Here is a 26,588-nt window from a genome sequence, read left to right as displayed (position 1 = left end):
CAAAGAGTTTTGATATAATTTACTTACAAACAAGATATTTTACCAACAAGAAATTTGCGCGGGTAAAAAATACACAAATCTACCTCAACACAACCGCAGCCAGTTGAACATGCTCTAGTTGTAGTTCCGTTTATGTCCAATAGGTGGCGGCCGTGCGTTTCGTGGTCTTTTGACAAACGCTGCTACATCGCCCAGATTACAGAAGAAGAGCGAGAAGGAACCGGTGGGAAATTTGACAGTGCGCGAAAAGATTGTTGTTCTCAGTTTAGTCCAAGCTAACGTTCATTTAAAACAAATACTAATACTTGCATGACATGGACCGGTACGTGTTGGTTGTATCCTTTTGCCAAACGGATGACGACCTGGCGGAGGACTACGCGTGTAAGTTTGACCAACGTCCGGGCTGCTAAACCGAGTTTAATTAGCTAGTAGCTCGAAAAGTGTGTCGATAGTATACACGCACACAACTTTAAAGTGAGTCACTCGGCGTTAACACTTTGGTAACTGGCAGGAATGTTAATTATATTACGTTAGTAAAGCAGAAAACAATGTTAAGTTCTATATAGATAAGTATATATAGATAATTATATACTTAATTGCTTACAGGAGGTGATACTTGTGCATCTAAAATAAACCAGATGTATGTACAAGTCATGGCCACTGAATTGTCCCTGTTCACAGGTCTGGAGCCAGTAAAGCAGGTACATGATACACTTGTGGACATTTCCACACAGGCGTCAAAGAGAGGGATGTCTGTGCTTCCAGGTACAGTGAATTTGGCATCTTTTAACGTCCTCACACAGAAGCTTGTTGTTAATCCACCACTGTCTCTTCTGTGTTTGTGTCCCCAGCTTGTTCTCTCAGTGGCAGCCCATCGGTCCAGAGGTGGTGCTTTGCTGTGCAGGCGTACCACGGAGGCACGCAGGTGAGGCTTTTAGGGAGGTTCAAGGCAGTTTTGCCTTCAGGTTAAGGTTTATGTTTTGCGAGAAACTTGGCACACTTGTGCCTCCAGCCTTTTTCAATTTGTGAGGCAGAAACATGCCTCTCTGTCCATAGTTAAGAAGTATCAATATATGTTCAAATAATAGAATTTTTTTTTCAGGTTTTAATACACAAGAAATTTTAGTCAGCATTACATATGGTATTTTTGATTTTGTTCTGACCTTTACTCCCCGTATCAAGTTTACAGAAAGACGTAGAACACTGTTACAAACCACAGCATCATTAAATCTAGAATGCAACACATTGCCAAAAACTTCCTATATTCTGTTTTGTTTTGTCAAAATGACAAAGCACAGAACTTCGTGGCGAGTATGCAACTTACATTTGATGATTTCAAGTTATTTGCGTAGCTTTTCAGTTTGCCAACACAATGTTTAATCCACTCGTATGTTGACCAACTGAATTCATGTGAAAGATGCTGATGGAAGTATTCCTTTATTTGCTCCTAGTTATTAACCTCCAAAAATGTCATAGCCCCTTTTTTGTTGGCGTTGTACTATTATAGACACACTGATTTGAGAGAGAGAGGCTGTACTTCAGCATTCATACGTGAATCCCTGTCACCCGTTTGCTAGTTTTGCAGCTCGGACTGGGAAGAGCTGGGGACAGGACGCCAGAAGACGGACAGTGAAGAGGAGAAGCCAAATGCTGTGGAGTCATGTCTCACTTTTCTGAGTAATCAGGAGGCACCGGACCAAAACGCCGATCAGCCGTCGCTGACAGAGTGAGTGTCAGATGATGTTTACTTTTCCTTTTGTAGATATGTAATCCTGTTTTTGTTCTGCTCGCTGCTGCTCTGTGTTGCAGGTATGTGCCTAGATCATCCATGTCTGCATAATAATTTATCATTTGCCCCTCCTAATGAGTAAATGGAAAGAAACCAATTCATATCTGATCTTAATGTATATCTTTTTTTAATCCAGTATGAGAACATAACATTCATGTGTCTTTAAAATAAATCAAAATCTAAGTGCTGCATGTTATCCAGTTGGCTTGCAAGTGTTTCTGATGTTTCTTTATTGATCAGGCTGTTGGAGGAGGCTGCAGAAGGACTGCATCTATTGTCAGACAAGCTTCCACCTCCAGGTACTGTTGACCCTTTCTTTTCATACGGAGGTCGTTAGTCATCTTATGTTAGTCATCTTATGTCTTATTGTTTTGTGAAGATGTTAACTAGGTGCAGTCAGTGCGGCTGTCAATGTTTATTTAATATTATTTCAATCTTTGGGGTCAAATCCCAAAATGATTCCACACACCAGTTTTCTCTATTTGCTGAGGAGAACAACAAACATCTAGTTTACTTATCGGGCAACAGAGCAAGATGTTCGTCAACGGCACAAAGCAATAGGTTTTGAATATCTGCGTGCTGTGGCCTACTCTACTTCATAAAAATACACTCAGCACTGGGAAAATGTGATGCTTCTGCTCTGACTACTTCCTCTGCAAGTCTGCCTCCTCAAGTAATACTCACTTTCACTTCATATTCACTGTCGGAAGGAGCATTTCTGAGTCACTCTCCATCTTAAGTTGGCATGAGGAGCTGGAGTCACCACAGATTTGTTCACCAACTTCTTTTTCCCACAGATGTTGGCATTGAATTTCAGTTCAACTTAGTGTCATTGGAACAACCCCGTCTTCGTGAAATCCTCTTGAGACAAAAAAAGGAAGAAGACAGAACACGTTTAATGAAGTCCTGTTTGGTTCGTCCCATTTCCCCTTTCAGGTAAAGCTTTGTTGGACGTGCTGGTGTTGGGCTCTGCAGAGCAGTCCCCTCCTAATAAAGACCTGCTGCCTCTGCTGGGAGCCCTCAAGCACATGTCCTACTGGCACGCTGCTAAGATCACTGTCGTCACACAGCACACCGCCGGGTAAGGACGCCACAAATATGCGTGCATTGCATTTCTTTAGTATTGCACAAAGCAACTGGTGGCTACACTTTTGAATGTGCCTAATATGCAAACACTGTAACACAAGAATTTTATTGTTTCATTATTGTTTTCAGCCAAATGTAAAAATTGCAAAAGGAAAAAATTCAAAGATTCCCCAAATGCAAGAAATGCAGCAACATTGTATGATTTAGCAGAAGCGCTCCTAGTTTGCCACTAGGGGGAGTTAGAAGCGTAAAGATGAGCAAAGTCAATTTTTCAGTTACACTTGGATAATCTGAGTAACATTTTTACTAAAGCACTCATTTTAGATGATGCTAAAATAGCTTCATTAAATCCATAGCAATACGCTGCTGTTGCCTTTGCCTGAATAGAAGATCTATTATTAATCAGGGCTTTTTAAAATCTAAGTTAAAGTAATAAATACAAGTTCTCAAAAGTACTGTTTCTTGAGTAGTCCTTTTTGTTTTTTTCCCCAGGTGGCAGAAAGCAGCGTCTTACCTGAGTGCCAGTCTGGTGGAGCCAGCTGACCTCCACAACTGCATGGATCATAGAGAACTATGGAGGGGCGGCCTGCTTATCAGAGAGAAGAAGGTAAGGACCTCAGAATTGAGTAGAAGAAACAAGCAGGATGCAGTTCTGTTCGCACAGTTTATTTCACTGTTATCCTCTTCACATGATGGAGAACGGTCCAAAGAGCCAGTCTTATTAGAGATGGAACAAAAGTCATTAACAAGAAGGTTTAGATTTCGAAAAATGTGTATGTGGGTGGCAGCCGTTTTGCGTAGATTTATTATTAATATGAAAGGAATTGTATGTGCTTGTATGAATCTGTGTACACTTTTGAAGTACTGGTGGTGTAACTGGTAATTTAAAAGCAGCAATGACAGAAAAAGGTGTGTGTGTGTGTGTGTGAGGTACTCGCTGTTGATTGATGAGACAAAGAGCTTATTTTGTCTCATCAACCCTGACTCTGTTTGTGTGCTTGCTGGAAAGGCAGCGTAGAGGGCATGAACTTACCTGCTCGCCCCGGGGCTTTTCATGATGAGCAGTGCTCTCTCTACGCTGGAACACACACCTCGGCTGAGCGAGAGACGGCAGAAGGAAACGCCATTTTCGCGAGAGCCCCCTTAACAAGGGCTACTTGTGGAGACCTGACTCCTGCCTCAGTGTCTGTTCTTTTCATCTTTCCCATAAGGAACGACTCACGCAGTGCACACAAAAGACACGGTGGTACATTTTCACATATTTTCTTTTGAATTACGTGAATTTTTTTTGACTCAGTGGGAGGTAAGTCTTTTTTTCTGCTGCTGAATGAATCTAGAGGTATTACTGCAGGTCACTGAGAGGTCATGGGAAATAGCTCTGCCTCGCAGGCCCTGGCAGAGCCGACCCGACATTGACGAGACCTTTCTCACACAGGAGCCGGCTGGAATTGATTATTTAGGACTTAAGGCAAGGACAAGTTTCTGTATTTGAAGGACAGCGATGGTGCTATTGACCTGCAGGAACATCGTTGTTCTTTACTTTCTTAGGAATTTAAAGAGTGAAAGTCCAATTAGATGGAAGAATGATGGCTTTAGCAACAGTCCTCGACGAAAACAATCAAATCTAGCCATCCCAATTTAGTTTTTTTGCATTTCCATACGGCCAAAATCATGGAAACACTTCTCGTTTGTTTGGTGTGATATTTTAGACTAAGGGTTCTCTACCTTTTCGGATGTGGATCGGAGGGAGGCGCACTCATTCAAAAATCCAGATTGTGTCATTGAATCTGATTCTGTCATCAAAGTCCATTGCCGGTGTAAGTTCACTGCAGTCTTCGAGTTTCCGCACCGCATTTGCAGAGATTCGAAGCTGACGAACGTGAAAGCAAACACTGCGTGCACATCGTTCTGCACAGCGATGCTGAAACATCGCACTGTGCTAACAATAAGAAAAACATCTCTCATCTCGGGTGAGGAACTTGATCGAGTGTATGCAGTCATACGCTGTCAAAAATGAGTAAAGTAAGGTCAAAATAAGTTAATTCATTATATTCTACTATCAGAGAGAGGAAGTGAGACCTCACCGCTCAATGAGCAATGTGGATATTTTTACAACTAATCTTTCAAATTGTGAAAGATCCATATCGGAGACAGATGGAGGGTGTGTCTTTTTTTCTGTTTCGTTCAGTTTTTTTTGGATGACGACGAGGTGGAGAAAAGAATTGGAGGATTAAAAGTTTGTGGTCTGGGGGGCAGGTGGTCTTTCACGGCTGATAGCTAAACTATGAGTCATTTTTCATTATCTCGTGGAGGCAGAAGGAGGGGGAATTGATAATTTCTTTAGATAAAACCTTTGCAGGTTGGTGAGAATCCCTGTTTTAGATTCCTTTGTGTGATCCCTGCAGCGTGTGTCTCATGTGTTGGTGTTTATTTATATTTGACCTGCCTGACATTTCCCTTTTCTAATCATTTTAATTGTTGGTCAAAGATAAAAACGATATTCAACAGAGGAATCTTGAAACTGCTCAGAAGTTGTTTATGTTAATGTGTTTGGCAAAGAAGGTCAAATGAGGCAATGTTGTTGAAGTTGTAATTCTCACAGTGTTGAAGTTCATATTTCATGGCTTAATATTTTCAAAGGGGTTTCAGGCCGGAGCGATTTAAAAAGTTTACAAAACATTCTCATCAAATTATAAGAATCGTGTTTGTAGGAAAAGTCTTGGTTTGGTGCAGACCTTTTGATATTTTGTGGTGGAAATGAACTCCAAGAGATCCATGAAACTGATGTCATTCTGAGGCAAAGACCACGCACACATTGTGTGTTTGACATTCTCATGCTCTGTGTATATTTATTTCCATTTCAAATTCTATGGAAGCCATTTTTTCATGAAACGGAGACAAAAAAAGATTCCTGGGCAAAAATTCCCAAAACGATTTTAATTAGTTTGGTCCATTGATCTCGTGCTGTTTGGGTTCTTCCCTGAAATGCGTGTAAAGCCGCATCAGCTGACATGTCTTCATAAGGAGTGGAGCGACCTCGACAAAAACAAAACATTCGAGGGGAAGTCGCGGCGCCGGTTTGAATGTCCATCCGTGTCGACAGCGCCATTGCGCGGTTGACACAAGTCTTCTCCAGTCATCTCTCTCCGCTCTGTCTACCGAGCGGTGAGGACGCCGCCGAGGCGAGCACGCGGCGTCTCCTTCACAGGAGCGACCTTTTCTAAGTTGCTGCTTTCAGAAGTGAGTCAGTCCGTAAAAGCTTCTCAGTGGGCGAGCAGCGGAACAAAGGAGAATTCCCAAAGGGGCAAAAGCCTGTCTGAGAACAACCGCCGCTAATACATAGCATAACAACTAATACATTTGTGTGTGTGTGTGTGTGTACCACTAACTACACAGCCCGCGTGGCAAAGCAAATGTCTATTTTTAGAGTCAAACAAACACAGGATTACAGCGTGATGGACTGTAACGTCGTTAATCAAAGTGTAAAGTAGCGTTCCCCCGATGTGACCTTTTCCCCCTGCTCTGTGTGTTGGCCTCAGTTTGTGTCGGAGCTCCGTTTCGACGGCTTTTCTCTGCGCTCCAGTCTCCTGCAAGCTCCCTGCACCACGACGGACCACAAACCGCAACCCGAGGTGAGTCCTGAGCTCCCTCACGACCTCCCGCATCCTGTGTTCACCGACCTCAACCTTTCTTGTGGAAACAGTTCACACTGCACTGAGAATGTGGCCGTCTTTTAATGCTGAGTAGGCATCTTTTTTTCTCGGGGCTTTGTAGTTTGTTTGCCCCAACCAATCAGCAGTGAGCATATCCTTTCATTTCCTTTTACACCATTGGTCACTATGAAGTAATGTTGTTCCTTGTTTTGGTTGTATCGTGCAGAGATTCATATCCTGCCCCCTAGTTTGACATTTTCATGTGTTTTTGGTAATACATTTCTGTGGGAGGGGAGAGGGGGGGTTACAAGAAAACTCCACAGGGTAACTTCTCCTATGTTTCACCTCATTATTTATTTGTTTCTTCCTCTTTGACACAACACAGTCTCTGATGTGCCAGCAGTTGCATCACAGCAGCGAGCAGAGTCTTCTGCCAGAGCGCTGTGGGCCCTGCACTCGGTCCAAATGTTATCAGCGAGTAAATCTTGTTTAGAGGAATGTAACGTGTTCGGGGTCGTTAAGCTTGAAAGAAGACTATCGTGCAGTTATGCCCGCTTGTCCATTTTGCTTCAAACATAAGAGAAGGTTTAGATTGACAGCATGTCGAGTAGATAATGACTGAATTTACAATAACGGGAGAACTGTTCCTTTAACCCTTACAGTTCAAGCCTCATCTTACCTCCGAGCTAAAGTGTTGAATGAGCGGCACCATCTCCTCATGATTTCTGGTGGCGAGACTGAAATGAGTTCAAACGGGTCACTTCCTGGTTGCCCTTTAATCACATCGAGGAACCTGTGACTGAACTCATATGAATCAAATGTATTTCATCTGCCAAATGAGGGCCGACCTCTTGCACCTCTGATGACCATGTAGCCACAAAACAGTATTAAACATAGATTTAGCATCTCATCACAGACAGCCCAAGGGTTTAAACACATGTCGTTTCCTATGTTTTGTCCATCAATCTTTCCACAGAATTGATATACTTCATTTGGCAACCTTCAATTGCATCATTCACTTTTCAATTATCAGCGTTTTCTTTTTTCTCATATTTTGGATTCCACGTTTTTAATGGAGCGGTTCAGAGGTATTTTGTCTTGAGGGGATTTGACTCGCTGGCTGGTACTGAGAAACTAGAGTTAGCTGCTGGCAGTGATATCTCTACCCACCCAATGTGAAGCCTGAGTTAATGTCTCCACACTTTTGATAGCAAGTGATTCGTATGAACTCAAGACGTATTCATAAAGTCTCAATCACTTAAAAACAATGGCATTGCAGGTGTTCACAATACATGTTTCTTTAAGGGGTGCATTGATCCGACTTTTTCTTTCAGGATATTGATACCTGCGTGTTGCAGAGAACTGATCTGATACCAGTGTTGTGTCACAGATCATTACATAATTTACTGAATTGTTATTAAAATAATAAATCGTGCACCAGTAGCTCGGTAAAAGTAGCTTTTTGGTTTAGTTTTCTTAATTTTAATTCAACCCAGTGATTACAGAACTCTAAAATTCATTTAATTAATTCAGTATGCTTTCAGTTGCATCACAGTACTTTGTCTACATTGCAGCATGAACACAGAGCTTCTTGCTCATATCGCCGCCATGCAGAGGATTGTGGGTCAGAATGATGTAAGACAGTAGGACGTTCTGTATTTTCGGCATTCTGCATTTAACACATTACATATTGGGACTTAAATCATCTAGTTCTGGTACACAAAATAGCACAGTAGTACGAGTATCACTATCATAGTTGATTCTTAACGGTAAACACTACCAACGTCATCATGTTGGCATTGTCATTATGAGCATGTTAGCATGCTGACGATAGCATTTAGCCCCACTGCGCCCGACACAGCCTAAATCGAGGAAGTGCACTCAAATAGTTTTGGTAACTTTTTTTAATTTGCTGAATGGACGTCTTAGTTTATAACTCCATTTTATTTTGCCACATAAGTATGAATTACTATTGTAGTACTAAAACCCGAACGCTAACTGTTCTAGCTTGTAACTTGTCCATGGAGGAGATGTTGTGTGCCGTGTAAAAGCTGTGTCTTTGTTGAGGAAGTGTCCGTGTGAGACAAGGTCTTTTATAACAGTTGGTATCGTTGCTTAATGAGTTTTCTTACGTAGATAACCATCCGTAACAATAAAACCACACAACAGCTTAGCCTCAGAAGTTATGACCTGATATTGTGTCTAATAGCACACACGCACAGGCGGCCTTTATTAGCATTATTAGGAATAGCGTCAAGGGCAATTGGCTTAAAGGATGTGTGTTGTGCACACTAAAGAAATACTGATAGTAATGATTAGCTTTTCAGAAAGAGTCGTGATACAGAGGGGCTTTTTTACGTTTCATAATTGTGGATATGTGTGTGTGTGTTGTGTTTATCTCAACCATTGTCTGCTTTGTGAGTTTGTACCTGGTATGTTATGTGTGTGTGTGCTCATTATTTAGTTACCACAGCAGAGTGCCATAGTTGAGGTGTGTGTTTGTGTGTGCGGATGTGTGATCTCATCAGATCTGTGTACAGAGAAGCAGATGGTGGTGATTGTCTTGGCACACAATAAAAACAAACCTCTGAGGACAACAAAACTATCACATCTCCGCTCTGCTGGGATAACTGACAGTAAAATCTAAACTATGCACTGACAAAAACTATTAGGCCTCCTCACTGTCGGGACTAACTGTTGTGTTAATTACTAAAACACACATACACACACACACACAGCCTCAGTGGGAAGGGAGGCCACACTGTGCTGTGTGGGCACCAAACCCAAAGTGTGTGTTTATTGTGTGATTTATGAAATCTAAACTGCAGCTGAGTCTAAATTGTGGGCTCGCCCTATATCATATATATATATATATATATATATATATATATATATATATATATATATATATATATATATATATATATATTATATGGATAAAATGTTGGATCACAGTCATTTTTATGCTGTGATATCGATATATATGAATCTATATCATGATGTAGTGATAGTAAATTCATTAAAGACGATGTTTATTGTCAGAATATTGCGATGGGAATCTGTCGGAGTAGATGACTCACTTGTCAAATCAAGGCACTTCCTCACATTGATCTCCTGCTCGAGGAGCCAGTGAAGCACAGATATCGGAGGAATAGGCTGCACTTCCTCGTCACAGGACTCAAGTCATTATTCTGCAATCTAACGAGGTTAACGTCCTACAATGATAATCAGAGCGCTGGAAATTGAGACCAGGTGGAAAAAGTGATTTAGAAAATGTCCGGGGGAAGGAAATGTTGCTCTAAAAGTATTCATACACTCATTCTACACATTTTCAAAACAACGTCAACTTTTACTTAATTCTACTTTTACTTAAAAAATAATCTGTGTTCTACACAGAGTCCGCTGCCCTATAGCTTATTCAAATGGTGACATTTAGTCTTTCTCTCTCTCTCTCTCTCTCTTGTGTGTGTCCTTTTTATAAGTGCCTCAACCCTGTTTGTCGAGGAAGGGAAAGGGCATTCACATCGCACTTTTTTTTCCGGCTTTAAATTAACCACTGGGCACAAAGTCTGCTTTCAAACGTCGGCACTTCCTCTTTCCTCTACAATCTTTATCCTACAGTGAAAGTTGGTCACTACTAAATGTCCTCTGCTGTTTTGTACTTGTTGTGCTAGTTGATGGCTAACGTATGGAGGTCGAAAAAAACTTGCGACTTTACTGATGTTGGATGGGCATTTACTATAAAAGGTTTTTATTGTACAGGTGGAAATGGGGCCGGTGTTGGTCAGTGAAGGCTTCTGTGCTTTTGCAGCACCCGGTTACACAAAATAACATCACAATGTGCCGCTCCTGAACAGCACTTAGTGTTGAGCACTGCTCACAAAGGAAGCGCTAGAGACGAAATTACAGTAATCTATGTACTTCGAGACGGGAATAAAATGCAATGCACCTGCAGAGAATAAACGCACGGCTATCAGAACGGAGAAACCGCATTTTGAAAAGGACAAAACATTTTAACTGCAGGCATATGCAAATTTTAAAAGCCCTGACAAATAGGACGGTTTCAAGTAATGAGCATAGTTTAATATCGGAGGCCACTGCATTAGTCATTCTCTTCCCGATGGTTGAACGAAGGACGAAGACGCTTCACCGTCTGTGAATTGGACCCAGGTTCATTAAAATCTCGCTCTATTCATAATCTATGAGTCTATCAGAAATGGGTCGCCCCTTCATTCGTTGGTCCGGATCAATAAATTATGAGATTGAGATTTCAGGCTTTCCTCGGTAATATTGTACTTTTTCTACATGCAAGTGTTTCTCCATGTGACAAATGATTTATATATTATTGATTTCCTCATAACCTAATGAGCTCGTTAGATAAGTAGGACAACTGTAGATTGTTGAAATGTAGGTCTCTTAAATATATGTTTGTATGTATTTTAATTAGCTGAGCTACATTGTGTTAACTAACTGAAACTCTCCTGAGAGAAAACTGAAGATTATTCTGTGTTTTAGTATGGGTGTAAAATATAAATAATAAAATAATAATATATATATTTAATAATAATATAATCTTTTCTTATATCATGCTCCATTCAGTGCATAGTAGTGCTAATTTCAGGATGTGCTACGGTCCAATAAAGGCGGTGTGGATACGATTTAATGTTTATCTAAGTGACATATCAACTGATTGCGATAATGTAAAAACACAAAGGTAAACCTTGAGAACAAGGTTTATTCATGCTTTACTTGCACAAATACACATTCTACGAAAAAAGTTTTAGTATTTCTCGGTGACTTTTGAGAATAACAAGTTCAAGTTGTACAAAAAAATTACAATTTCTAAGCCTGGTTGCCATTCACTCCTCAGAAATAAATGGCAATTTACTCCTCAGAAATAAATGGCAACCAGTAAATATATTTTGTACACATAATAACATTCAGCATTTCAATTCTTACATAAATTGCTTTTTGCCCCGTCTAATGGCTGTTCAGTAATCCTGTTAAGTGATTAGTCAATTACCGATTAGTTAGTCAGCGGTGAGGTATTTAACAATGTTTTCCTGCGTAGTTTTCTTCCTCCTTTTTTTAATATAGTTGTAAACGGATAATCTTCGTGAACAAGAGATTTGAAAACGTCCTCTGGAGCTAGAAATCGTCCTCAAATATTCTGACTTTGTATCAACCAAACAATCAGATGGAGGGATTAATTGCTGATGAAAACAAATGTTGCAGCTCGGTTTCGGTCACAGTGTGTGTAGCAGTGTGTGTAGCAGTGTGTGTAGCAGTGGATGCAACAGTGGATGCCTGTGCTCGGTTTCCTTTCTGCACACACGCGCGTCTGGATGCACAAAAATATCTAATTTTTGCGCTGACATTTCCACTGGAAGTCTAAATCCAGATTTGGACCCAAGGAAGATCAGATTCGGGGTCGGTTGTGTAACGTCCCCTCGGAGCTGGTTGAGGTTGAGCATCTTGCTCAAGGACTCGTTCTATCTTCGTCTTTCCGCTGCTGGACGCTCTCCAGCTCCTTCAGCTGTTGCCTCACAAACTACTGAGGTTGTTTTGTTGTTGTTGTTGTTGTTGCTCTTTTCAGGTGCTGTTCTGTGTGATAAGATAACACCGTGGGTTTTCTTTTCTTTCTCTTCTCTGTGTTTGTTTTCTTCTTTCCTTTCTTCCATCCTCTCCGTCTGTCTGTCCTTTTCTTTGCAGGTCTTCCATTACTACGCACCGGTTTTAGATTTGATTCAGCTGGTTAATCTGTCCGACCTGCCCAGCTTTCTGATGTCCACGACCCAGTTTGAACTGTATCCTCTTTCCTGAAGTGTGTGCATGTTCGTCTACATCAATCCACATTCAGCTGAACCCACTTTTCTAGATGCAAACTGTTTGAGTGACACAATAATAAAACAACCATTATGTTTTCCTTCGCGTATGGATTTGAATGCGCATCACAAAATGCAGCGTCTACTGTTTTCACTGCAGCCCTTAAGGGTTATGCAGTCTCAAAAAGCTGTTGGTAACACCTTCTGCCCTACATCGTGTCTTTCCTTCACCACCAACAAACAGAAGCGTGTCCGGGAACTCGATGAAAGCTAAACTTCTGTTGGACCAGTTGAGGTCACTGCGTGGGGAGGTACGTACAAATGTTGGAAAAAGTCAGTCGTATACGATGCAGCTTGTATTTGATTTGTGTGGCTGAGGGATCGTGTGCGTTCATCAACTATGTTTCTATGTGTAGGTTGCGGCGTTGTTGAGCTTGTCTTGTATAATCACCCCCATCGCTCAGCGAGCGGCCAGCCAGCTCAGCTCGCAGCGCTGGAGAGAGTCCGTAGCCAGGAAACCAAAGTCTTTACCCGGTAAGACTGTTTTTCTTTTTGTCCTTTTCATTGCCTTGTTAAATTGATGACTGTTTTGGCAACAACACAGAGGAGCCACATCACCTTCTGCGGGGAAATAAACGGGTAACTAGGAATATACTGATATAGATAATAAAACACTCCGCTGGGGAAGCAGACGTGGAAGTAGGACTGAATCAATTTGCAAAGAACCACGGGAAAAAACAACAACAACCCCGGAAACAAAATTCACACGACAAGATAAACTGATACAGCTTGTAGCCTTGAGAAATGTGGCTCGCTGGAGCAAAAAGTAAACAATGAATAGAAGAGTTGGACGGCAGGGATAAGATGTACAAAACACTTGATGGACGACTTTTAGAGCGAGATATCTTCGAGGTCCAGTGTGTAGGATTTATTGGCATCTAGCGGCACCTCACCTCACCAAGCGTGTTGAGAATCTACGGTGGCCTCCAGGTGAGTAAAAAAAACCAAAAGGCACTTCTCCAGAGTCAGTGTTTCTGGTTGTCTACGGTGGAAACATGCCAGACTGTGAAAGGGACCCGCTCCCTATGTAAAGAAAACATCCCTGCCTTCGGCAAAACGACTTTACAATAAGTCACCTCTGGCTGGATTGTCTATCAATAGCCGTTGCACTACTTTTGTTGTTTGTTACCCACTGAACATGTTTATGTTCATACATACACTTCATATACATTACACTACACATACTTTGCATTTATGCACTTTCTCTATTGTTTACATTTCACTTTTTGCTGTATGCATCTTTCATCTTGGTTTTTATTTGTGTGTCTGTAAGCTGCTACTTCGACAAACACATTTCCCCTTGGGGATCAACAACGTATACATCCATCCATCCATCCAAACAAGGGAGCCGCAGTCTAAAGGAACAAACCAACGATTCTTAGCTTCAGTTGGTTAATATGAAGGAAAACACAGTTATGAAAATTATTCCTTTCCTGCCAATAAACACCCCTAAATCCAAGGCTGGGCCTTTTTCAGTAGAATTGTATGCATTGTATGCGTCATAACAAGAAGAAGTGCATCACCTCTTCAGCCGTGGATTAACTCTGGTTGTAATCTCTCTTTTTCCTGTCGGTGCCCTGCAGTGCCTGACGTGGAGGTCGGAGGTGAGAGCGCTCACTACCTCCTCCTGGTCCAGGGCTCGGATGACGTTGGGTTCGGAGGCTGCAGGGTCGGGATGCTGCACTCAGACAGTCAAATCAACGGAGCGGCCGCCATGTCAACCGCCTCTGGGTTGCTGAGAGAGAAGTCTCTGTCATCGCCAGGTATATTAAGTTGTCATGTTCGTGGAGGCGTGTGTGTGTGTGTGTGTGTCGCTGTGTCTGTTTTCGTGTCACTTTAATTGCTAAAACCTTGAATCGCACATCTTGGACCCGTCTGGTCGTCATCCTTAAACCTGAGTAAACAACATTATTTTGACAACATTATTTTTGACCGTCATTAAAATGAGAACCAAATCAGCCATTTCCAGTTCTTGTTTGCGATGTACCGACTATTATCACAGGATTGCTTCAATAGGGAAGACAACTTGTCGAGTCTTTGGCACGGTTTGGGGCTGCAAAGAGTCTTTTTTTCCTACAATGTCAACGAGCTTTACAGATATTTATTCGCAATGGACATAATCAGAGATAATTTTGTCCTAAATGTAAACATTTAAAGAAGGAGTACAAATTGCTGATGGTTTTAAACGACCCTCGCAGTGGCATGAGATTTGGGAACATTCAGCAGTAATTAGTTGTCGGCCATATTGCAAAGAGAAGCCTTTCAAGTGTCCTGTTCCTCTTCAAAGCAGCTCCTCGCCTTGGTTGGAGTAGAAAGCCCTTCTGGCTTCATTGACAGAGTGAGGCGGCGGCCATTGTTCATCTGGCTGGCCTGTGTCACCTTCTCTGTCTCTCCGGCCCCTCCTCTCCCGCAGCATTGGGAAGTTGTGGATTTCCTCTTCCTCATCCCTGAAATGAGAACAATCAATCAAAGAGAAAAGAAGTGAGACAGGGTGTTGAAGAGACAGCTGGATTTACACCGAGAAAGAGAGAGTGAGAGAGTGAGAGAGGTGTTGAGGACGAATGGCGTGAATGGCATAGGTGAGAGGGATGAACTGGATGCATGGTTGAACAAAAGCAGTGTCTGCTTCTGAATCTCAAACTTTTTTTTTCAGTTTTCTTCTCTAAAGTTCTCTTCTCTCCGCATGAAAGTCCTTTTTATTGTTCTTGGGCTTTATATGATATTCAAGAAGAGACCTGCTGTGATGTTTCCTCCTGAGAGTTTCCACCGTTGTTAACATTTCATGCAACCTTCAGGAAACATGTTTGAAGTACTTTTAAATGCAGAGCGAGGCTGTAAAAGGTGCCCAGACTGCTTCAATGACGGCAGAGTTTTGAATAAAAATTAAAGCGTTAAAATGCACACCTGAGGGTTGTTGCGCCAGAACAAAAAGCACAAAATACTCGATACATATGTGTGTCCTTTACTTGCATAATGTTTAGAGTCTCTTTGGCCATCAAAGGCGTTAAAGATTTAATTATTCAACCATATGTTTACGACAAAGTATTGGAGTTTATCTGTTATTGTTGACTCATTGAGCAGTCCTAACCTTTTTAGCTTGTTATTCTTTAAAAGGGGGCTGCAATGAATACAACATTAGTTGAAATTCCTCCTGAGAGTGATATTTTTTGTCTCACTCCCTTGATTTGAACATTTTTTTGCCACGTATTTCAAGTGCACTGACGTTTTTCTGCAAAAATCAGTGGACCCTTTGAACTCCATTGTTCTGTTCTCCACTCATAAATATAAAAAAAATTGAAACCACCTCACTAAACAAATACACAGTTGAGATTTGCAAATGTTTCCTCCGCTATGCGTCTCATTGACCAGGCGGCGCTGCAGGCGGCAGCTTCTCGCCTCTTCCCTGTCTTCAAGGAGCCGGCCTGCTGGAGAGAGAGAAGCAGGTGACCCGGGTCCAAACACTGGCACTCAAAGAATATCTCAGTAAGTTCTACTTTTTAAAGAGCTCCTAAAAATGGGGAACTAATCCCAGAATATACTGTCGTTCTGGGAATATAAAGTAGGTGGTGTAGAAGACGGAAAATACTGCGCACTGGTTTTTTTGTTGGTATTGTAGTGCAATGTTTTAGATGCTTGCATGCTAATATAATATAACAACCAAGACGAGCCTGAGATATGTCAATCAAACCCTAATGCCCCCAAGCAGGATGAGGAAGCAACTTCTCACGCAACAGTTGAGGAGGAAATGGGTTCAGATTTATAGGCTTTTTTCACAAAAGACAAACATGTTTTGACTTGTAATTGGTGTCAGAAATATTGTGTTAATTCAAAAAAAAAAACTATATTTTTTCAAGTTGACTTCATGACAGACATGCACGTGCCGGGTTGATCCTGCACGCTGTCCAGCCATCATTTTTACATTATGATGGGGATTCATTTATTTAAGCGATAAGGTACGAGAGTCAGTGCTGTATCGTCCATAATGTACTGAACATTATGGACGATACAGCACTGCCTCTCGTACCTTATTGCTTAAATAAACTACACTCACTCTCAACCAATCAGAATGCTCGATTTGATCTACCCGTATTATAATAATTAATTAAACATGTCTTTATGGTTTTGGGGACGTATGAATCCATGTCATGGATGGAAGAACACGTCAAACCGTTTACTTCAAAGAATATCTCAGATATTCTTGAAAAACAGAACTTAGAGGATTAATCATAAAGTCATAAGAACTGAAATGTATTGAATAATCGTTCAGACAATGTACAAATGAAAAATGTCAAAACCATTTAGATAATCTATTCATAATTTATAGTCGTGACAGTTATTTTTCAAACAAATGTCAAACCCTTGCTTGTTCTTCTAAAAAGTGAAGATTTGCTGCTTTTCCCTATTTTATATCATAATTAATTTAACATCTTTTTTTACTAGAAAATTGCGACGTCGGTCTTCAGCGGCGTGTGTGCTTCTTCTGGTGTGTCTCAGCTGTCGGGGGCAAATCAGAGCTTCCTGAACTGTTTTCAGTTTGAGCGCTCAGCAGCCTTCAGCACGCGCTGGTGCACAGAAACACTCGGTTGAAATATCATTATTTTACAGACACACATTATGTCCCCTTGGCAGGAGAAGATAGTGAAACACCAGTAGAGTGGAGCCAGATTAAATGAAGTGGAGTGAAATTCTTCAACTTCAGGAAAAGCAATAGGGCTGTTCTTTTGAAAAAAGGCCGTGAGCAGAAGGAAGAGCCCCGAGAGACCGGGGACCTTAATGAAATTCATTGCAATATATTCTGACTCGGCATTAAATTGAAGGACAAGGCGTGTTCTTATAAGTGGCAAAAAGTTCAACGTATTGTACTGAAGTTTACTGGAAGTTTTTCCCGATTATGTGAAACGTGTGTTTGCAAAATCGCAAGCTTGTCTTTGTCTCTGTGATCTGTCTGTGTCTCTGCGTGCGATGTGATGAGTATTCAAGCCGATGCATGTAATCTATCCTTTTTATCGCTTTCAATTTCACTGGTTGTCCAACTATTAACCGTTTATAATGCGACGTGAAACTTTATTGTAATTGCCCCTTCACACACATGGCACGCGGCAGATTTTGTTGACAAATGTTACAAAATAGTTGCCCGGGTTGTAAAAAAAAAATCACGTTTAAAAGATATTTTGATCATAACTATGAACATCCAGCATAATATGAACCAGATTCCCCAAAAAATGCCTTCTGAAGCGTCAATAAGACACCTTTTTGAAAAGATATGACAAAACGATTCAAGTTGGAAGTAACATAGATAGACATACATTTATTAGGGCAATTATAATTCTCATTGAGAACTTATCTCCCCTAACTAATGCAAGAGATTCTCCCTGTTTCATCATGTATATCTTTGGAGTTTGGTGTACTCAAGGGGTCTTAGTTAGATTCAACAGCTCAAAAGTTAAATTTGAAATGTTGCCCAGATTTAAAACCTAGTGTCTGTCTGTGTGTCTAGGACGCAAAGAGGAAGAAGAAGACGGAGCATCATCTTCAACCTCAATAACCGTCAATGACTTGAAGGTCATTCTGAGTCTGGCCAGGGAGCAGTACCTGAAGGTGGTTGACTCCTCTCTGCCCTCTGCTTCCACCTGTCTGACAGACGAGGAGGAGGAGGAGGAGGAGGAGGAGGACAGCACAGCCGCAAAGGACTCAGGTATGAACGAAGAAAGAGACAAAAAAGAAAAGCAACAATATCTACACAACCATCCAGAGAGCCTCAGTGAAGACAGTGTGTAACTGCTGCCACTCACACACCATCTTTCTCCTGCTCCGTCCTGTGAAATGCTCTGTTTATACCACTTGAATAACACGTTCAGTTGTTACTGAATGTGTCCAAAGCGCACAGTTTTACATTCATCTAATGCAGGCAGAATGTGAAGAACTGGAACATTTTTATTATTCTGTCTCTGTCGTGTTCTCATATTATTCCAGGATTGTTATCATGGCTATCTTCAGTCAGAGCAGTTAAATTATCTTCTTTTGTTGTGTTACCTACAGAACTACATACATTTGTTGTATTGTGATTCTTGCCTCCATCTATGGTACTAGATTAAGCCTTTCCTCATATTATCTACTCGTATTGCAACTCATCTAATTCTCTAACAGTCCACATAATGGCCTCGTCTTTGAGTGCATCCTCCAGATTTCCAAATTTATACCATTCACGTATCTGCAGCTCTCCATGTGGTAAAGCCAGTACGCCTCAAATAAGAGGCGATGATAGGCATGTAGAAACATGCATTCTAAGTTGCACATCAGGTCTTTTCTTTGATAGTCCTTGCCCAACCTCCTTGCCCGCTCTGGAGAATATTATTTACTGCATTGAACGGCTTCTGCAACCCCATTAGGAATGCCTTTTGCATTTGCATTTCCGCAGCGCCTAAAGGTGTGAATGACTTGTGTGGGCTTTCAAAACCACTGGCACAGAGCTTCAGCCTCTTCATACATCACACTTGCAACCTAAGGACATTACTGTGCATGAAAAACCATCCTCCTGTCAGTAAACCTGCTCAAGCAATGCCAAGCAGTATTAAAAGCATCTGAAACCGAACATTTACGGGGGCTTGTTGATACCAGACAGCTAAAATCTGCAGAACTGAGGATCTCTCTGTTTACACTTAAAAGCCGATTTGTGGGCACCGTATACTCCATATTTGCTTCACGATGGTAACCAACCGGTGACTGCAGTTTAAGGAAAGCCACTTGTTAAGTTTTTGAAGAAGAGGGGAAGAGAATTTTCTAATCAGACGAATACAAATGTTTCATGCGAGCTCCATATTCAGCAATGTTGGTTCAAGCTTAATGGGAATTTTACAGAATGAATCATTGGGGAACGAGCAGCTGAGCCTTGATGTTCCTTCGTTGTAGGTTTTCCGACCACTTCCCACCTGCTGTCTGACTGGCCTGAGAGGAGCGTCCTCCACAACATAGAGAACTTGCAAAGGAGGAAACAGAAGAGAAGGTACTTTTACTTTTCGTCTCTATTACTGAAGCACATATGGAAGCTAAGCTAACCCAGCGAGGGCATCCTGGGTTAAGCTGCACTTCAGTGTTTACACTAAAGATGCTTGGTGCTCAAACAAAGTCAACGCGGGTGACATTGTTGATTGTTCCCCTAATGTGGGATTTTTTTTTATGTCTTCCCAAATGTACCCAGAGAATAGTTTTTTGTTGCTGCTATTTACATTTATCCTGATGCAAGCTTATGTTTTGTCGCATTTTTCTTTTGTGCAAACCCGTGTTGTATTATGACGACAACACGTTATTTATTAAATTATATTTATAATAGACACTGTGCTGCTAATCTACTGTTTATGATCTACGATGTGTTTTGTGTCCGTCAATCAGATTTGGGCTGCTCGGTCCGGGCTCCAGCGACAGTCTGCTGGGTCCTAAAGACAGTCAAAAGAGCTCCTCTGCGTTACTGGACGCCAGAGAACTTCTAAAACACTTCACGCCTGATGGCCTTCCTACTGGGGAGCTACACCTGCTGGCTATCAATAGAGGGTAAGTTCACACATCTCTTCTGATCTGACTAACGCTCAAACACACATATATAAACCTTCACACTGACAGACATGTGGAGACAGAAGCAGCTTTATTACAAGCTGTGTAATCCCACAAAGATGGTCATGAAACAAGACAAACGACACATGCTGCAGTCAGGTAGACCGTATTGTTTTAGCTTGGTTATAGATCGCAGTTAATGAGGGCGTAATGAGAATTTGATTATGATCATTAGCCTGCTACATTGGACTCACAACTGTTGTCGAAACATTATTGAGTTGGGGGAACAATATATATTATTCTGGAGCACAGCAGTCATCAGTTAGTCTTAATAATTCTCTCTGGTCAAACTGTGTTTTAATCAGCAACATTTGTATTTGTGATTTATTGAAAAGAAAATATTGTCTTCGGTAAACTTTGTATTTTTTTGTCCCCCTCCCCTCTCTTTCTCTCCAGTGATAATGTGTTCCAGTTGTCGCCAGACCTTTCTCCCCGGAGAATTAGCCAGATGCCCTTCAACAAAGCCTCAGTGTCTCATTACCATGGCATAGAGTAAGTTTCTAGAAACTATGCAGCGACTGTTCAGCCTACAGTAACGGATATTTTACAGTACTGGCAGCAATGACAAATGAATTATGATCTACAGCAATCAGACAGAAACAAGCCACATTGGCCTCCATTCCTTCTCAATCCCAATATTCAGAAGAAAACACAATGTATTTGTTCATGTAGGTTCTGCCTGGACAATCAGCGGTCTTTGGACCGGGACCAGGGCTTCGTGAAGCTCCAGTCCCGTCTGATTCGATACGAGACCCAGACTACCTGCTCCAAGGAGCCCTGCGCCCTCCCGTTCGCCCTCAGCCCCGCCCCCTCCCCCGCCGTGATGTCAGAACCAGGAAGCGTGCCCGACGGGGAGACGCTGCAGAACGCTGACGTGGCGCGACTCAAGCGCAGGTCGTGGGACACGGACGTTATCGGAGGTTATCCTCGCAAGAGGTACGATGGATGGATGGATGGATGGATGGATGGATGGGTGATGGTACCAACAATGCTTACTATCGTTCGTGTATTATTGTTTTTTTGTCCAGGCTGGTGAAGTCAGAGAGCAACGACTCGCTCTGTTCTCAGAGCAGCGGCAGCAGTGGGACGCACCCCGCCATCCGGTCTCTCCGACAACAGCCCAGCAGGTCCCAGTCCACGGCCTCAGGTGTGTGCATGGTATCAACGATCGGGACTCATAAACAACACTCTCCATTTGTTAAGTATATAGATGCTTCCAAACGGGCAAATATGCATGAGAAAATCTGCACGCCATTGCTTATAATGTTAAATAATGAATTGTTTATAGACATCCTCGGCATACAACAAGAAATTATACATAGAGCACATTTATCATCATCTCTTCTCATATCATACACATCTAATATGTCTCTTTTGGATATAACGTCACCGTGGAGCAAGACACTTCTCAGAAATTAATCTTAATTGCATAGAACAGACTTTATTAACATATTTTAACAGAATAAAATGTTACGCAACTTATTTATATTGATATTATTATGATTAAGTCTCGTTCTACTCAGGCACATGCTACGTATTTGTACTGCCTTGTCGTTCATTTTCATGACATCACTACTAGGTTTGGTGACTTTCCCCCCTGCCGACAAGCCTAAACCTCAGCCGCCGAAGACGCAAGACGACAAAGCAGAGGACAAATCTTCCAAAGAGTCACGCTCCCAGAAACACAACAGGGTGAGAGTTTGTGTCAGTGTATGACTTCAAAAAGCTTCTCTTATCATTGTTACTTATGCAGTGATTATATAGAAGTAATCTTGATATAACTGGTGAATTGGAGACCTCATCATCCTGTCAACCTCACTGGTTTGTGCATTTCTAGCCTGCTGCCAGTCACTGGAAGAATGGAGAGCACTTACTGTGGCGCTTTGGTTCAGAGATGAACGACACGTAGGTTTTCCCTTCATGTACGGTGGTCAAGGTCTCTTGTTCGGAGGCACTTTGGCAGCAGAGCATGACGGCATAATACTGCACTCACAGTAAAACCTGGTTGAATTATAGTAAAAGTACCTCATCCCATGTTTGCCTCGGATTCCAGACCTCACAAATTGAAACGTTAATAATTTATTGCAAATTTGTTGGACTTCACAACAAATACACTGTGAATAGCGTAAACAACATGGGGGAGGACTGTAGAGTCCATGTTCTTGAGGCTGCAAGTGCTCTCTCTCTCGCTTAACTTTATTTTGCGGCGTCCTTCAAATATCAGCACTCCAGTAGGTCGACGAGCAGATGTCAGCGTTGCCTCAGCGTCTGCAGGATGTTTGACCTGCTGTGGTCACTCTGAAAGGAAAACCCTCACAAAATGCAGCTGCAAATGAAGACGGGAGCACTGCGGTGTGTTCATGGTGCCACCTGAAAACAATGGTAGAAAATGTTATCCGCGTTGTTTCAGTACGATATAAAGCTGCTGTCCTGCCACGCATGTTTGTTGCCACACTTTGGTGAGTAAAAGGTCATAACTAGAGCCACAATACTTAAAACCTCGGTGATTATAAACCATAGGTTTGCTGTAATACTCACCAGTTTAACAATTCTTTTACTTTTTCTACAAATGACTGTGCTTAGGTTCGTGGATAAATTCAAGCACACACAAAAACACTACAGACGAGTTGTGCAAACTCCAGTAAAGATGCACATTTTGTGTTTTGCATACAATCGCTGTGAATGTGTGGGCTGCCTTATACTTTTGCAGGAAAATCACTTTACAACTCTACTATCATCATAGCACCTGCTGCCTGCCTCCTCACTCACTCACTCACACACACACACACACTTTTCTCTCCCATCCTTTATCTATTTTTACGGGCAGTGTGCAATGACAGAAAAAAACACAGTACGTGGGTCACATGACATAGCACACACACACATGCATAAACCGTTACTTCTCTCCGAGGTGCAGCTCACAATCGCATTGCGACCTTGACCTGTTAAGATTACTATTCAAACACACTTATCATCCAAAGACAAGTAAAGGAAACAGTTGGCCTTATTCAGAAATAAGGATGGCAGTTTACTCACGTACCTTTCTCCTCATGAGACTGAACGGCACGGACGATTCCTCACAATAATCCATCGTGTTTCCCTCTGAAAACAGTCGCAGTGACAAGATTAAAGGCAGACCTATTCATTCCAGGAGTGTGTTTTTCTCTGGCGACGCTACCGGTATATAAATATTTGTGTGTTTGTACCTGCAAGCTCACACCAAATGTAAAGTCGCAGCGCAACTTTGAGCAAGGACGGCCCCCCGAAGTCGAGACATTTTGACATCTCCTCCTCTCCATAAAGGGAGCTGTGCTAAAATTAGTTTCTCTGAACCGGATTAGCGTCGTCAGGTGGTGAGGGAATAAACACAACTCGTCGATGTTTTCACAGTAATGCAAATAAAGAACTGAGCGTTTGTCTTCTGTGTCCTCAGATGCTGCAGGAGGTAGTGGCTAAAACGCTCAAACAGCACGGGATCGCTGCCGAGCACGAGTGCTTTGAGGCCTGCGGCAAACGGCTGTTTGATATCTCGAAATTCTACCTCAAGGTTGGTCTGTTTGCCGCGCGCACGCAGTCGGCGCCGGCCTCTCTTTGGCAGCGTCTTTATTGTGTTTGCGTCTATGGATCCGGGAGAACTTTATGACCATATGTTGTGTTTTGTTATCGCGCCTCGTAACAAATTAAAGCGATAATAGGAACAGTTTGAAGACGCAATTTGCCAAAAAACCCACACAATTCCATCTATTTTCTCTTTTTTTTTGGCTCCTTGTACATTGTGATGTTTGATAGAAAATAAACACAGTAAAAATTGCTCCTGGAAAAAAGCTACCAGATACTTAATATGCTGTTTGGCTGTTGTCGAAGCTATACACTTCATTCCCTTTGAGTGTTTTTATTCATCCTAGATATTTGTTTTTGTGTAGATATTATTTTCCTTTGCTAATTCTTTGTTTTGTAAGTATTGAACAACGCTACCGGCACCTGGAATCGATACCAAACTTAAGAAAAACATTTCTTGTTGGATAATTTAGTTCTTTTGTCTGCATATCAGTTGCAAGTGTTTGATTTTGATTATGGACAAATGGGTCGTTTAACATAATACTTTTAAAAATATATATTTGTGTAAATGTACTGTACATTTCTCTCTTGTCTGTTTCACCAATATCCTCGCCCCACTTCACATGGGTTGACCTTTGACCTCAAGCATGTGACGTGAAGCCCACTGGAGTTGCCCGTCAGTCTGAGTGAACTCCTGTTCTGTTGTTTGATCCCAGGACCTGAAGACGTCTCGTGGTCTGCATGAGGAGATGAAGAAGGCAGCCAGCAGCAACGTGAAACAGGTAACGCCTCACACACACACACACACACACACACACACACACACACACACACACACACACACACACACACACACACACACACACACACACGTATACACACCCACAAGCGGCTCCTCGCTCGGCTTTGTTGTCTTTCTGAAGCTGAACCTCCTCTCGGGTTTGTCTTCTTGTTGCAGGTCACTGACTGGGTGTTGGAGAAGTCCTCAAAGAATTGAAGACAGTCTGAAAGAATACAAGAGAAAAACTTCATTTTTTAATTTCAGAGCTAAAAAAGGGTTCCACCTTTTTTTATTTAAAATGTTTTATCATAAGAGTGTTTACTTTTCAAGCCTCCCTGATTGTTACATGAAGTCTGTTTTAATGAACTTCATCTTTTATTTAGTTTTATAAGGTTTTCCACTAAGACAGATTGTGACATCTTTTTTTTATTTTTTTAAAGATGTATTATTTTAGTTTCAGTTTGTATTTTGTTCTGATGTACTCCCACTGCTCCAGAGCCTTGAAACAGAAAAACAGCAACATATTGAGAGAGTCCTCATCTCTGCACTCTGAGAGGCAACGAGGGCTTCAACGTTGGCTTCAAGTTGCAGTCGTCTTGCCTTTGTAGCTATTTTCAAACATGATTTTGAATCCTTTCCCACTTCTTCATTTAGTTTTTAAATACTCTTAACAACGCCATGGCTTTATGAATGCACATATTTGATCTTTTTACTGGTTGTAACACAATAAAGTGTGTAACTTTACATTCGGTATTACAGTCTGAATGTTACTCAGACCCTCAAAGTCGAACTGACGGTTTGACTTTAGTGCAGACTGATGAGCAACACGAACACTTCTGGATCCCCAAAAACGAGACGAATGAGTCGTTCCACTCGCGGCACCATGCTGACTTTTCTCCAAGAGGAGCTGAGCAGCAGAGAAACCTCCTCCATGCCAAAACAACAGAAAATGATCTGTTTGTTAACGTTGAACTAACTACAAAAAAGCTTCAACTTCGCAGCTGGAGGTGGTTTTACTTGATGAGGATTGATGGACTGTTCAGTCAACCAGAATAACTTGTTTTGGTTTGTTACTTGGGAGCAATTTGGTACTAAATATACGGGAATCAAGAATCTTCTGCTCTTTTTAAACAGGAAACTTTACTCTCAATATTTGTTGAACTCGATGCTTCCCTGTAGACGCATTTGACTCTCGGCTGACAAAAAGTTATTTTCTGTATCCTTTATTCTGAAATGTAGTATCAAAGCACAGATTATTAGGAAACTATACGAAAAGTACAGTAGATACTGAACATTTATGTGCATGTTTTTGTGAGAATGGACTGGAGTGTGTTCTCTATCCTCGTGTGGGAGAACCACTGAACGTCAGGGCGAGTGCAGATATTACAAGTTATATTATCTGCATGTGCCGGTTGTATCGCACTGGACCAACAGAAGAGATTAAACAGTTCAGATTGTACCTCGTGCATCTGCGTCACACAAAATCCTCGGTAGAAAATGACCAGAAAAGGAAAGTACTGCGTGTGTCTGTGCAGAAGAGAACACAACAAATGGTGCCACTTATCACTAGTCCTTCGTAATCAGGGATGCATGGAGATTACAATGTGTAGTTCCTGCGTTAACAATACTTTGTACACATTTAAGTCACGCAACAATGCCAGATATACAACTATAAAAAGGAAGATGAAACGCAAAACTGTGGAACAACAAATCCACGACCGGATCCTGCAGTAAAGACGCTGCTTCCTGGTTTTAATTCCAGGCCTCTTTGTGGTTTACAGAGCTGACCTGTGGGCCCGTGAGATGGATGCAGCACAAATAGATGAGCTGGCCATCTGTTGTCGCTGCTGCTTGTTGCAACATGTACGATAAATGTTATCAATGGGAGGTTTTTGTTCCAGGGACAAACGGGCAGAAGCAGATACATGAGGTGTGGAGAGGTTCAGGGTGTCTGAACCGTTTCATTAGAACGAGTCCAAGTGTAAAGTTTTCACTCAGTTACATTGTGTCTCTGACAAAGCAACAAACGGAGGACTACAATGCTATTCATTGTGTAAGTGTGTAGTTCCTGACTGGCATTGTGTACCGAAGAGTTGGTTCATGCTCTTTGGTGTTCAGTCAAAGTAGTTTCTTGGTGAAACATTTTGGACTTTTTTATTTCTAAAAAAAACAAATTGTCACTTTCAATGTTTTTGTTTTGAGTCACAACATTTAAACTCTCATTTATG

The 26,588-nt window shown here is 41.7% G+C and overlaps 1 protein-coding gene across 2 annotated transcripts; it reads left to right on the top strand.

The window, feature by feature from the left end:
* Positions 1-220: 220 nt before the first annotated feature.
* mtbp (MDM2 binding protein) lies at positions 221-25,558 on the top strand. Of its 2 annotated transcripts, none has more exons than XM_068569541.1 (23): positions 221-381; positions 682-765; positions 852-925; positions 1,578-1,726; positions 2,030-2,088; positions 2,726-2,870; positions 3,368-3,482; positions 6,415-6,507; positions 12,241-12,335; positions 12,598-12,664; positions 12,770-12,887; positions 13,997-14,176; positions 15,795-15,896; positions 17,911-18,108; positions 19,323-19,416; positions 19,803-19,961; positions 20,418-20,513; positions 20,694-20,957; positions 21,050-21,168; positions 21,601-21,713; positions 23,455-23,568; positions 24,296-24,361; positions 24,538-25,558. In XM_068569541.1, the coding sequence occupies exons 1-23, from the start codon at positions 315-317 to the stop codon at positions 24,574-24,576; spliced, it is 2,610 nt and encodes an 869-aa protein (XP_068425642.1). In that variant the 5' UTR covers positions 221-314; the 3' UTR covers positions 24,577-25,558. The 2 variants fall into 2 exon arrangements, with proteins under 2 accessions (XP_068425642.1, XP_068425641.1); XM_068569540.1 differs by having other exon boundaries at positions 15,783-15,896; positions 24,538-25,557.
* The last annotated feature ends 1,030 nt before the right edge of the window (positions 25,559-26,588 follow it).

The sequence above is a fragment of the Clinocottus analis genome, unplaced genomic scaffold (assembly GCF_023055335.1).
Source record: "Clinocottus analis isolate CAN_PGR_092001 unplaced genomic scaffold, fCliAna1.0.p SCAF_9, whole genome shotgun sequence".
Classification (NCBI taxonomy): Eukaryota; Metazoa; Chordata; class Actinopteri; order Perciformes; family Cottidae; genus Clinocottus; species Clinocottus analis.
The sequence above is the reverse complement of the archived record's forward strand: the minus strand, read 5'-3'. Positions and strand labels throughout refer to the sequence as shown.